Below are 14,709 nucleotides of genomic sequence, written 5' to 3'. Positions count from 1 at the left end.
CATGGTTATATTCCCACTTTTATTTTGATTTTTATAGGTCGACGGGCTCAGGCTTTAGAGTAATTACAATTGACCAATAATATTTTAAGGCTTAACACAATCTCTTTTCTCTCTCAATTTGTCTGAACCGCTCTAAATTCAACACTTTATAATTTCATAAAAAATTCCTTAAGCACCGGTGTGAGATTTATAAAGAGCTTCTTGACGGTTTTCTTCAAAATTCAAATTTGAATAATACCCGAATCAAGCAGCATGGGTCACGTATTTTTAGTTCGTTGGACGCACAGACACAGAAAACATTAAAAAAAAAGCAATACACGTGATGGACATGAACCCATCAGATAATTCATCCATTGCCCACACTACTGATCTCCATCAACTGGGCCTTATAATGGGCCTGTAATTTTCTTTTATTTTCCAAAAAACCGAAAACAAATATCAGATTTCCAAACTGAGTCCACCGCATCAGTCACGACTCACCGAGTCATCATCATCACCGACTGAGACTAGTCTAGTACAGTCACTACCATGATCCACGACACACTGCCGCCACTCAAACAATGAGATGACGACGACGACGCGAATGGCGACTCTGAGTCCGGTGCTGCTGCGCACAATTTCGTTCCTCTGCGCGCGAGTCCACCATCAGCGCCTGGGCCTTCGCCTGGCGGTCCGGAGTGGCAGGGCGTGCTGCAGCGGGGCGAGCGAGTCGACTAGGGCGGAGGAGCCGCGGGAGAGCCTATTGTCGTCCGCGGACGGGTCCGCGCTGAGAGGAGTGCTGAGCGTGAAGGAGCCGCCGAAGTACCCGCGCTGGGACGACCCTGACTACTGCAAGTGGAAAGATAAGGAACGGGAGATTTTAAACGACATCGAGCCCGTCGTTTTGCTCGCCAAGGAGATTCTGCACTCTGATAGGTATGGTTACTGTTAGCTTAGCTTGGCAACGACATGGAGCTCCGTCGTTTCGCTTTGTGAACGTTATGTGACTGGTTTTGCTGGTTTGCAGGTATATGGATGGTGAGCAGCTGACGGAGGAAGATGAAAAGGTTGTGGTGGAAAGGCTTCTTGCTCATCATCCACAATCGAAGGATAAAATTGGCTGCGGAATTGACTCTATCATGGTAATTTTTTCACCCCACCATTCACAGTTGGAGATTTTTTGTTACTAAAATATTGAGTGTAAATAACTTATTGGCCATTGCCAATATGTTTGCCGTAGTGTGAAGGATTCACCAATCAAATTTTGTGTCGACCGAAAAATTTAACAGGAAATTGGTGTCACCGAATTTTTGTAGTCTGTACCAATTTGTTTGTTGTAGTGTGAAGGATGGTTTGGAAGACACTGTTTTGTGTCACAAATCACCATTGGTGTGCATGCTTTGAAGTATGATAGTTTGTCGTATAGAGAAACAAGAATGTTCATGCTTTCATGAGGCGGTTTGGGTTAGTGGAAAAATGGATTTTCAAAGGTTGAAATCGTAGAAGGAGGGGTTTAGGGTTTGTGAACCAAATTTGTGGTGAACATATTGAGTGGTGTGGACTATACTTGAACGTGTTTGAAGCGGATGTAGCGGGTAATTTAAAAATCATGGTTGTTCTGAAGTATAAGGAGGCTTAAATGTGGGAGGAATGTGGACTTTAGAGCTTTAATTAGGGAGAAAAAGGTCAGTGACTCATGTGGGGGATAGGTTAGAACAGCTAGCAAGTTGATGTTCATCTTATTTGCACCAATCCCCTTACTCATCACGGCTTAAAAACATGATGATACTACTCATATTACCCTTATTGATTCAATTCTTTGTCTTACTATGCTTTCTCCCCTTCTCTCCCTGTTACCTCTTCCCCTTCTCCCTCATCCCTTCTCCCTTCCCCATCCACTTCCTTCTCCCTTCCCCATCCACTTCCTCCTCACTTCCCCATCCACTTCCGCCTCCCCCCCCCCCCTCCTGAGGACCTTGACTCTTGCCCTTATGGCCTTACAGATATCTAATTTTAATCTTTTTAAGTCTAAAAGAACAAAGAAATTGAAATATTGATGGGTAAAATGAGAGAGTTAAGTGCCTTAGGGAGTTCGTGATAAAGAGTAGAAATGTCAGTGCATATAAAAGCACCCTTATAGAAATTGTCCAGTGAACTCAACATTGTCAGGGTACCCTTAACTCCAACTAAAACACTAATATCTTATCAAACACAAGGACACCTCTATTTTAATATGTTAGTGCTGAACTCTTGGATGAATGCAAGATATTAACTCTATTACATTTGAATAGTAAAAGAACGATTGAATATAGCTGCACAAATAGACACAACTAAGAAGTTTATGGCATCTCTTAATGATTATGTGAATAGAAAAGCATTTATCTTGGCTGAAGTTTAATTTTGTCCAGCCTGTGTGAGATGAAGTTCGATGGGATAATATTCACAGGTGCTCTAGCTTAATGGGCTACACGCGTTTTTGTTACCACTTTAACATTTTTCAGCTGCATGTCCTAAGCAATTGAGCAACAATTCGGGACTTTATATCTGCATCTTGCCATCTTCATAACTTATCCTTGACTGTTATTGGGGCTTATTTTCTTTAGGTTTTGTTTTCCTACAGATTGTTATTTCACTTCTTTTCAATACAATTAAATGATAGTTGGGACTCTAGATCTGCATCTATATTCTATATAACTTATCCTTGAATATTGGGGCTTATTTTACACCTAGGTGATTTTCTACAGATTATTTATTTCATTCCTTTTCATTACAATAAAATGATAACAGAAGCTGAAACTAATCTATTAATATGTTGGTCTGATAGTTTTCAACTGTTTCTTTGTCCACTTTTTCCTTAGGATATTGGTACAGAAACAAGTAACGAGTGTGATATATAACAGTAGATAATGCTCTTTCTATTATTATTTCTGTGTATTTTTATGACGTGAAATTATCTCTCTCTGTCTCTTTCCACAAATATCTCTATTTCAGTCTGAACTTTATTTGAATAGAACTTGAAATGAAAATGCACATTAACCACTTTCTTTGTAACGCTGAAGGTTGATCGGCATCCCCAATTTAAACACTCAAGGTGCCTATTTGTCATAAGAACTGATGGTGTATGGATAGACTTCTCCTACCAGAAGTGTCTTCGAGCATATATCCGAGATAAGTACCCATCCCATGCAGATAGATTCATTCGGGAACATTTTAAACGTGGTAGTGGCTAAATGTGCATTACTCCTCCTTAACGCTTGTATTGGGGTTTAATTTTGCTTTGATAATTACAGATGCGCATGAAATGATATTCGAATTATACCTTGGAAGGGGAATGTCTTTTGTTTTCAGACCTTCAGTGACCTACATATAACCTAGATCTACAAAGTGTCAATGTGGTAGATAATCCTTGACTGAAACTCATATGTATCTTTAAGAATGACAACAAAGAAAATGATTGAAGTGAACTTCACTTTGTTGACTTGCATCTCCTTTCCTTGGCTTTGAACATGTTTTTGTTAACTTGATATGACTTTTGTTGTTTCTTTTGTCTTTCCTATCCTAGGACCTGTTTTAATAGGATTGTTGAATCACCTACAAGTCAAAGCCCATTAGATAACCTGGCGCTCTCTCGTCAGTTTGAAACTTTGTCGATCGTAATAGCTTAATTATAGAATTTATATGGAGGAAAATATGTGAGTCCTAAAGACGTTCGATGATCATGGATCTTGTAGCTTTTGGCTGACCCTCGGTGGAGATAATAGCCTTGCATTGTGACAAATGTTGGAGATAGGAGTTTGTGTCTATCTATGGCTTGCGATTAACAAGAGAAAAACTTGGGTAAGTTGGGCTGACTTGGGCAGCCTTCTTATATGGTGGGTCAGGTAGGTGAGACAAAATACAGAAGGTCCACGAGAGGTTTCCTGCGGGTGATGTAGTCGAGCATCCCTAGCCTAGTTTTCTCGTGATTAATGGGCCGGCATTAGATGGTCGGACCATCCAATAGGACTTGGTCTAGATCAATTTAGGTAGTATCATAAGTGAAGAACTGAAATTTTTCAATTTTCTGACAGCTTAGAAGTCTGATAATTTGAAGTTATTTACCCACGTGGTCCAGTACCTTTTACTGACTAGTAGAATTTGAGTAGTTGAGATACTGGTACTGTAAGTCAAAAGAGTCAAACTCTAACAGATGGGCACCTTGTATATGGAACTTTGTTGAGTATGCTAGAGTACCAGGTATTCCGAGTATTTTAACCGTTCAGATATTAGTTTAAAAACAATCAAAATCAAAATTTAACGGTTAAAACACCAAAGAGCACCCAAGAATTTTTGCGTCTAGTCTTATACTTGGGTTTTTACAAGTCAAAACTGTGAAATGCCAGGAGGAATGTGGTTAATGTTGAAGAGAGACATCATATTTCTGCTGGTAATGTTTACTGGTTTGTGGTGTAAAGCGTTAAGAATATTCTCAACTTTTATGTTTCCCCGCCCATGAGGCCATAAGCTTTTACTTTGCATTAATTTTTGAACAACACAGAGATGGTAAAACCAGCTGTTTCCAGTTTCCCCCTCTTTTGATGTGATATATATATAACGCACTCAAATTTTACCCGCCCTTTATTTCCTCTACTATTCAAAAACCAAGGAGTCAATGCCCGCCAATAAATCTTTAGGTTTCTAAACAACACTCCCTAATTGCCTTCTTTGGCTTTTTATTCAAAATGGTCTCTAAGATTGATATAACTTCTCATTTTGATCTTTATGATTTAAAGTCGATATAACTAGTGTCTAAGTTTGTTCACCGTCAATCATTTTGGTCTTTTGTGGAAAAAAATTTGTTAAATAAGAATAAAATTACAAAAACACCCTCAATTTTTGTCAAATCATTTTGGCATATTGTTTATTAAATTAAGAGTATTTTTGTTACTTTGGTCCTTATTTAACAAATATTTTTTATAGAATAACTAAAATGATTGACGATAGACAAACTCATATATCACTTCTATCGATTGACGATGTGCCTTGCTTTTAGACAATAAACCAGTGCTAGAATTAGTTGCTTAGTCGTTGATGCTTGTGGAATTCAAAATGCATGAACAGTCACTATCAGCTCACACTCGCATGATCGACTTGAAGCATAGGCTAGTCAATAGTGGGTTGAAGGGTGGCTAGGAAGACTAACTATAGAAACCACTAGGTAACCAAATAATGGGAAAGCTAGTGTTATTAAGTATATATAATGGGCAAGTATTAACTATGGTGTTTTGGGGATTAAGAAAAAGGTTAATAAGAGAAAAGGTTAATCATATAGGTCAACTGTCCTCCATTATCATGCATGCATGGTTAACACGGTTCACAGCCCCTCTAGAGACTAGTTGTTACAATCAATATGACCAACTTCTGTAGGGTGGTGCCATGATTATGGGACGAACATGATCATTAGGTTCTTTTTCAACTGTTCTTCGTGGGTCCCCAACAGTTGGAGAGTGCCCCACAGCTGGACGGGAAGATCCATGCGGGCCCTGACCCCCTCACAGCCCATATACCATGATGAGTTTTCTCTTGCTTGCTAGACATGGGGATTAAAAGATCTTTCCGATATTCAATCGGAGATTCGGAGAGACTTACCTCATCTATCTTTGGGACGTCACTGTGGTGATGAACATATCAAGTTAATAACACATTGTCGGTGTTTGAATGGCTAGACTAAGACCCTCCAAGTCTAGTCGTGCAAATCTAACCTTCTTAAAGTATTGGTGCATGTAGAACATTCGTTCTTATGTGTTTGAACTTTAAAGTGTGGCAGTGCGTTATTTTTTTTGAGACACCGTTACAGTAGCATTCTGATACAGGCAAGTAGTTGTGGATGATGAAGCATGGCATTCAAGGGTTGTGATCGATGCAAGGGTCTAATCAGCTAGGAGGATGGTTTGATGAGTTCCAATAAAGGGCTTTGCTTTCCGTTGCTGTGATTGAAATGTATGCAAGCAATACGAACCACTTTCTGAGTTTTCAGAGAGTGGGCATATCTGACTTTGACTACAAGGATGAAAGAGGAGATATGCTATTGTTTTACAAATCTGAGGGGAAAAAGAAATTGCCTATGATCGTATAAAAAGTAAAAGGTAAAAAAAAAAGGAGATTGCTTTGAAGGCTTTCTAATGGTAAAACAGTGCCAACCTTTGTTCAGTTCTGGTTGATTTTGGGGGGAGGGCATTTTTCGTATTACCCTAATTTGCACGAATCGTCCATGTCCATGTAGTTTTATGAACACTTATCTCCTGGTTAAGTCCGTTACCAATCTTAGTACACGTCGAATTTTGCATTGAAATTCTTCAGCGTTCATCACTTGCATAGGTGAGTTGATCTTTCAAACCCGATTTATTTGGACATTTCGGCCCTTGAAAATGATGAGTACATAATATGCACAACAGCAATGTTGGATATCTCTTGAGTTAGTCCAAGGTGGCAAGGGAGAATGGGATAATGAGTTAGGTTAAAATTCAGTGTTGTGTTTGCTGTAAAGTTTGCTTTAAGATCGGGATTGGTAACGAGTTTAACAACGACGGTATTTCTAAGAGTTTTTCACAACATAAATTTAATATTAACTTATGAAACACACTATGTGGATGATGTATAATTTCATCTTTGGTGTATTAGGAAAAAAACTCAACAACATAACAATAACTTTTATGGGACAAGTACATTACAAATTTACAGTGACATTCTATGTCACTTCATGTATAATGTCGTGTGTTAATTTTTTTTTACATATCCATGAATAATTAACACAGAACACCACAGTATCCATGTAACTGTAGTGCAAAAGTTGCTCGTTGCTCTAAACCACCACAACCACCACAAAATCTACCAACAAATCCATCAAAATCATTTGATGCGGAGTCCCACACTGCAATCTGCAATAGCACCAACACTTTTTGCCACCCAGTACCTTCTTTCCCTCTCTAGCTTCATTTCTCGAAGAATGTAGCTACAAATAGGAGCAATATGACTAAGAAGAAAAGATGAAAGGGAAAATAAAGCTAGCTTGATTGTTGGATAAAATTTTAATGGTTTGATAAGTTTACTCAGGAGAATTCTTACCCTAATCTCATGAGAGGATCCTGATCCCATCTCAAGACCCAAATCAAAGAAAAAGATCTAGAAGCCCTCCACGTGTCCCCTTTTCTTCCATTCTTCTCCTTTTGTTTGCATGGCATAGCGGTAAAAACTCTGATAAACTTGAAGGCATAGACTGATGAGCACATACTCTCTCAGTCTCTCTCTCTCTCTCTCTCTACGTCTTCTCTCTCTTCTGTACTTGTTTGCTGGTGTGAACATAATGGTTGAGTGGAGTGCAGAGAGAAGAGAGTGAGAGACCAACTTTTCGTACAAAAGAGGAATTGAGTTGTCCTCCTGCTGGTGCTGGTGCTGGTGGGATAGTAAATTCTACTGAGAATGTGTAATTCCAAGAAAAATCTCTGTGTGTGTGTGTGTGTGTATATATTGGTGCATATAATAGTAATCGATAATATAATGAGATTGTAGTTTGCCCTCCAGAAAAACTACTGCTTGCAAGAAATATTCATGTATTAAACTACAGCTTTTAAACCACTGAAAATAAGAAGGTTTAATCTTAAAAAGAAACATTGAAAAATGATAATCTACATTTTATAATCTTAACCTTAATTGAATTCAATTATGCGTTGAGTTTCACAACACACTTATGTGTAAATTAAGTTTCAGTAATGGGTTCGTCACGCATGCAGACCTTTTTTTTGCTTTTTGTTTAGAATATTCAATTTGAAAGAACGTAGTCTATGTGATTAAAGCATTAATTCTTGACACTTGAGGTTTTATGTTCGGTTAGATCCATCATCCCTCCTCCATGAGTTGTGTTATAGCGAAAAGCTTACACAAGAACGTCGCAGATAAGATTGAAAACCTGGGAAGATTACCTTACAAAGAATATATACGATCATAAAAAATTAAGAGTGGAAAACGAGAAAGAAAATAAAAGAAAAAGAGTTCGCTCACGGATGCCTTTACTTGTGTGCTCTGGGCTAAAGCTCAAAATTACCTGCATAAAGTTTTACTTTTCCTTTAACCAAAACCAATCAACGCAAAATATTTTATTATATATGGAATTTTTTATACGAATTAAACCTTACATAGTCAATGATAAAAAGCTAATTATTGACCTGTACACAAGTATATGCTACCAAATTTAGAATATACAGTGTAACTCACTATTGACATGTAGACAAGTATATATCACCATATTCGCACCTAGTTTTTCTTCAATGTGCGCACTTTCACTGAGTTTGACTAGTACATTGTTCTACACATGGATAAATAATATATGATATGATAAACGATATACCCACAAAAATATGTGATTGAGTCAAGCCTTATTAGATTGGATCCATAACAAGTCGATACAACCGTTTAGGTTGATGTTCATTCACGAAACCTTAATCAATATGTTTTTTTTTTTTTTTTTTGAAAAATCATTTTAACTTGCTTCATTTTAGGTATGTTTTATTGGAAAATGGTTGGACATTTGCTATACTTGGTGTTAATCAATAAGGTTTTGTATTTTGGTATTTGATTGACAAAACAAAGAGAGAAAGTAAACAGGTGAAACACGACATGACACGTAAAACTTGTGAATGAGTTTAGGTTCGTATATTTAGGCATGATAAGCTAACATATCAATTTGGGTTGAGCGCAATTTCACATGAGTCATGACACGAACACAATGAAGCACGACATATGTTAGGTCTACATTGCTCTCTCAAATTAGTAACTTTGATCCCTAATTAAACTAGTACATTATACTTCAAATACAACACTACCACTCTAAGCACACACAATATCGTTCCTATCACAAACTTTTGAACCTAATACAGTACCACTCCGAACACTAACACTACTACTCCAAGCACAAACACTCCACCTATTCCCACCTAATGTAGCACCAAAGAAAAACCGCCTTGGCACCCAACATGCATCAAGTTTCAGTATCTTCTACATAGAGACCAGCATCTCCTATTTGTTTTAATATATATGACACATTGACAGAAAAATGCAAGGCTCTTGTATTGTTTTGCCTTTCTTTCACATGCCATCGAGTCACTCCCCCATGTCTCTTCAATGCCTAATAAGTTAATATCCAAATAATTTATATGCATATAAAATTAATACAGATGAGCTGAAATAAAAAGAATCCGAGAGCGCCAACCCCCCTTTTTTAATCTTTTTTCTTTTACTTAATTTAAAAAATAATCAGATTCATATATTAGTCTTGTTTTCTTGGAAATTATGATCAACTATCATCTTGTTCAATCTTAATCAAACAACGGAGGAGAATAAATGTTGATTTAACTTTTGTAGCTTTGCTTTCTCATCGTTCATGGGATCCAGGAGAACAAAACTCTTCACACCTTAGCTTGCACCGAACGAAAGGAAAAAAAAAAAAAAAAAGGAGTACGTTGGAGCATAAAATGAGCAATAAGACATTAGGTAAATAAAATAGAGAGGAGCGCTCATCCAAAAACAGGTAGTCTGTCAGCAATTCATGCACACAACGGTCATAGAATCATGCACAAAATTGTCCTCTCCACCACCTAATTTAATTTAAAAATATATATTAAAAGAGATTTGAAAAATCACAACAATAACAAAATCTTTGATTTTTATCACAAGTAATTTATGAAATTATCTCATTCCGTCAAGATGATCGATAAAATTGAAAATATTAACAATTAAGGAAAAAAAAGCTTCATGAGAGCATTGATTTAATTAGACTTGTGGGTACCACATGTATATCACATCAGCAATTAATAAAAATGTTAACAAAATTTTAACGAAATAACGATATTGATTTCAAGGATTCATATTCAGGAACTTTAAACGATTTTTAATTTTAAAGATCATCTTGATTGAGTAAGTGAATTTGAAGGATATTTGTGATAAAAACCTTAAAATCTTGATGCAATCTTGTGTCCTTTCGAAATGCAACACAAAACTGACAGCTCGATTTCTTATCGTTGTAAATATTTAAATAGTTTGGGTTGGGAAGCCAAAAGTATGAAATTTATTTCATTTGCCCTTCGTGTTGTTTGTATCAGTTATCTTCGCTGCATCAAGATTTCAGAGGATTCCTTTATTATTTTTTAGCGTGAAGGTGTTCGCGCTCGCGCCAAACCCAGAGGATTCCTTTATTATTTTTTCGCGCGAAGGTGTTCGCTCTCGCGCCAAACCCACCGACTCCGATCCCGAAAGACTAAAAAATAGGCCACCGTTTATCATTTATACCAACTGACAAATAAACATAAACTGTACAAATGAAAATTCTTTATGTAGGAAATTCAAATCTCATTTTTACTCAATTTTCTTTAATAATTATTAAGCCGTCTATTATTGGCATTGTCAGTTATCAAGAAGGATACTGAAGGAAGCTATTATCGGGACTCCAAAAAAGTTGTACTGCACTCTTTGAAGATGTTGAAGAAATGAGAGCGTTGAATGTTATTTGGGAATGCTAATAATAACTCTCGCATATAATGGTGTGTTTAGAAATTTTGATTGGGATGCACCTAAAATTTGATACTTCAAATCTAAAATAGAAGCAATTAACAAATGCAAGACTAGAAACCTAAAGTTTAAGGTCTAAACGATGATTCTACATTCTTCTTTCTTCAACGTTGAAAGTGAGTTTTCTCATCAATAGAGTTAATGTTGAAACATGAGTGTTGCTATTTGAACCACATTGTTGATCATATCTTTAATGCGAGTTTTCTCAACATGATATGTCTTGTTTTAAAAACAAGGGTAGATGAAACGTAATACATAATAACAAACTTAATATATAATTAACGAGTGTTTCTATTTGAACTACACTATTGATCACCTCTCTAATACAAATGAATTTCATCGCTATTAATTAGTAAGGTAATCTGAAGTGATCAAATTAGATAACATTACTTTTAATTAAACCACAACTTAACAAAAATGTACAAGATATCCTTTAAAGCCTGGCCACTCATACACTCTACCAGCTCAAGACATTCTTTATTCACCTTGGCTATCAATACGCATGTTCATCGTATGGTCCTCAGATCTGACGGTTCACAGTACTCGATGACTTCATGTAGAACTAATACAAGATACAAAATGTCACGTGTCAATCTTTTCTTTTCACAAATTGAAAACGGGAAGATAACGGTTAAGTAATTAACATAACTATTTTTTGAAATTTTTTTTTTTATTTATATTTGTAGTTTCGAGTTTTATTTTTATTTTTCAGTCTTATTTGTATAAGCTGAGAATATTAATTATATATTCAAAACATTTATGTTTTATTTTTACACAAGTTATAACATGCTTATATATTTTTTGGTAAGATTTGAGGAGTAGGAGATATCAAAGCAAACCTTGTTAGACATTCATATTATAACATGTAGAGAACGACACAATACAAATATTTTAGAGATATTTAGAAACTTTTAGGAATTCATTAGCACTAAAATTTTATTGTATTTTTTTATAAGTGAAATGTCTAATATATAACTCATAAAATAACAAATTTGATTTTTTTTATCAGGACAAAGTTGATACCTAATTAGTATGAATTGATCGTTTATTATGTGACTCGGATCAAATTCATTGCCTTTACGAGTAGAATAATATTAAATCAGAAAAAGAAATATCATTTGTATAAAGAAGAATAAAAAGTTTAACTCAAAATAAAAAGAAAAATAAAGAGTTTTATTTCAAAGTGACAGTGGGGAAAAACTAAAACCCACAAATTAAAACGCATATTTGGGGCTTGTGTCAGTCCCTCCCCTCCTCTTCCCCCACTGCTTATCAATCAGAGACAGTTCTTACTTCTGAGAGAGAGAGAGAGAGAGAGAGAGAGAGAGAAGGAGATAGAGATTAAGATAGAGACGTACTATCTTTCTTCTTTGCACTCTCTCAGCCTCTGGCTTTTCAATGAAGGAATGAACCCAGAACCAAACCTCCTCTTCTCAGAATAAGATGGATCGAAAACATCATCATCAAGCAGTAGAATCAAGTGAAGAACAAAACCCAGTTTTCCTTTTGGACGCTCTGTACTGCTCCGAAGAGCATTTGGTGGATGAGCAAGTGAGCGCAGTGGATTATTTCCCAGAAGAGGAATTAGTAGAAGATAGTTTTTACAGCAATGTTTCGTCGTTTAAACCAATAAAAGCTCCAATCTTTGTCGAGCAAGACCTGTTTTGGGACAATGAGGAGCTAATCTCTCTGTTATCCAAAGAATCAGAGCAAAACGAGCTCCAGAAACCCCTCCAAATCAGCCCCTCTCTGGCCGGAGCTCGCAGAGAGGCGGTGGATTGGATGCTGAGAGTCACTTCCCACTACTCTTTCTCCGCCCTCACGGCGGTGCTCGCGGCGGATTACTTCGACAGGTTCTTATCCAGCCTCCAGCTTCAGGTTGAGAAGCCGTGGATGACTCAGCTCGCTGCGGTGGCATGTATCTCTCTTGCTGCCAAAGTTGAGGAGACCCAAGTCCCCCTTTTGCAGGATTTCCAAGTATGTTGTTTGGTACAATGTGTTTGGTTTCTTGAATCTTGTCCTATGTGTGTGGTTGTTGAAATTTGTTGGGGTTTTTTTTTTGTGTGTTTTTAAGGTGGAGGATAGTAAGTATGTGTTTGAAGATAGAACAATCAAACGAATGGAGATTTTGGTGCTCTCAACTCTCCAATGGAAGATGAATCCTGTCACTCCGATTTCGTTCATCGATTACATCACCCGAAGACTCGGTCTGAAAAACCATCTCTGTTGGGAATTCCTCAAGAGATGTGAGCTCATCCTTCTGAATCTAATTTCAGGTATCCAAATCTTGTTCTTCTGCCATTGATTCGATTTGATTTTCGTAATAACATGATCGAAAACAAAGTAAAGCTGCGATCTTTACGCTTTGTCTTACAGTGTTGGAATTTGGAATGTTTTTGTTAATGCAGATTCTAGGTTCATGTCTTTCCTTCCATCTGTAGTTGCCACTGCCACAATGCTGCACGTTGTCAATAACATAGAACCGTGTCTACTAATCGAATACCAAACTCAGCTCTTGGGAATTCTGGGCATCAATAAGGTTTGCTAATTGTTACCCTTAAATATCCGAAAAGTACTAATCTTTCCCGTTCGAAGGAGAAATTTTGAAACTTTTATACAAGTCCTTAGATTTTGATTGAACTTTAAACAGGACAAAGTGGATGATTGCTGTAAGCTCATATCGGAATTAACATCTTCCGGAGGCAAAGGCAATGGCAACCAATCCAACAAGCGTAAGTTTGGTTCAGTTCCAAGCAGTCCCAATGGAGTGATGGATGTGTCATTTAGCTCTGATAGCTCGAATGATTCGTGGGCCGTTGGATCATCAGTCTCATCCTCGCCGGAGCCTCTGTCGAAGAAGAGGAAGCTCAACCAGAACCCTAATGCAGATATCCTCAGCATCATCCCTCGCTAGTTCCTCAATTGGTTCCATCTACCAAAAAAAAGTATTTTCCATGTCTAATAATACTTATGTGGATTTGTTAAATTGCCTACCATCTTTGAATTTTCATCCTGATTCTCCCAATCCAGTCCAGTCCAATACAATCCAATCCGGATGATCCGATCCATGTGTGATGGTGGATGTCTCGGAGAATTAGGAAACGGAGATGGTTGGCATTTTATCCGGAGGAAAGTTTTAAGAACATAACAATGAAGAGAGTACTTGCAGCAGCTGCAGGGCAGTATAATTATATATATCTCCTCTTACCCTCTTGCATGGCCTTTTTCAAGAAAAAAACAAAAAACAAAGCAATAATATCTATGTAGCTAGCTACTAGCTACCTTCCACATTGTTCATTATTCTTAATTTATTTAAATATTCTGTTGTTAAAAATCCCTTAAAAATTATGCATATACATATATATGTTAGGATCCTTTGACACACATTTGAGATGTATCTGGGGTTCCCTTTGTAATTTATTTCAAGGATCTAATGGTTTATTTTTGTTGTCTTCTTCTAAATATCGTATTTGTTAATAATCATTCAAGTCTGAAGTCATATGATTGTTGAATTAAATTTACTACTTTATTATAAAATTGTATTTGTTCATTTTCTTTCTAAAAAAATAAATGTTTTAATGATTTTGAATTTATTTAAATTTTTCAAAGATAATCTATGAATGCATAATGATGAATTGAAATGTAAACGATTTAAATTTTTGAAAAAAAAATACAAAATAAGAGTCTAGAAAACGTGTTAAATTGTGTATAAAAATGATGTATTTCCGAATTCTAATCTTATATATATATATATTTAAACGGGGAGAGATGAGAATTGAGCAAGGAGGATTAGGAAAGGAGGGAAGGGGTTGAATGCATGTGGTTAGAAGAAGATGTTGTCGGCCACAAGTATTGTTGGTGTTCTAAATAAGGTTTGACCTCGATGGATGAGCTAAATCTTGTATGACTTAGGGGACTAGAACAAAGACCAACAGTTGGAAACCACCCAAATTTGACACCTCGTGTTTCAATGCAGGACAAGCCTATAAGCTCTTTCATTTCCTCTCATACTAAATTAGGGTACCTATTTAGTATTTATGCTCTATTTTAGCTTCAATTATTAAAATTCACTTTAAAATCTAATAGTGATTAAGGGTCTGTTTGTAAATGACTGTGTGAAACGTTTTTGCT

General features: G+C 36.5%; 2 protein-coding genes across 2 annotated transcripts; both read left to right on the top strand.

The window, feature by feature from the left end:
* Positions 1 to 456: 456 nt before the first annotated feature.
* LOC126605475 (protein DCL homolog, chloroplastic-like) lies at positions 457 to 3,463 on the top strand. The gene is made up of 3 exons (XM_050272885.1): positions 457 to 915; positions 1,007 to 1,121; positions 3,039 to 3,463. Exons 1-3 carry the CDS (start codon positions 566 to 568, stop codon positions 3,207 to 3,209), a joined length of 636 nt encoding a protein of 211 aa, XP_050128842.1. The 5' UTR covers positions 457 to 565; the 3' UTR covers positions 3,210 to 3,463.
* Positions 3,464 to 11,811: 8,348 nt separating this feature from the next.
* Positions 11,812 to 14,040, top strand: LOC126605472 (cyclin-D3-1-like). The gene is made up of 4 exons (XM_050272880.1): positions 11,812 to 12,555; positions 12,653 to 12,854; positions 12,987 to 13,117; positions 13,229 to 14,040. The coding sequence occupies exons 1-4, from the start codon at positions 12,022 to 12,024 to the stop codon at positions 13,490 to 13,492; spliced, it is 1,131 nt and encodes a 376-aa protein (XP_050128837.1). The 5' UTR covers positions 11,812 to 12,021; the 3' UTR covers positions 13,493 to 14,040.
* Positions 14,041 to 14,709: the final 669 nt, after the last annotated feature.

The sequence above is a fragment of the Malus sylvestris genome, chromosome 15 (assembly GCF_916048215.2).
Source record: "Malus sylvestris chromosome 15, drMalSylv7.2, whole genome shotgun sequence".
In the NCBI taxonomy this organism is placed as follows: Eukaryota; Viridiplantae; Streptophyta; class Magnoliopsida; order Rosales; family Rosaceae; genus Malus; species Malus sylvestris.
This window is presented reverse-complemented; position numbering and strand designations above follow the sequence as displayed.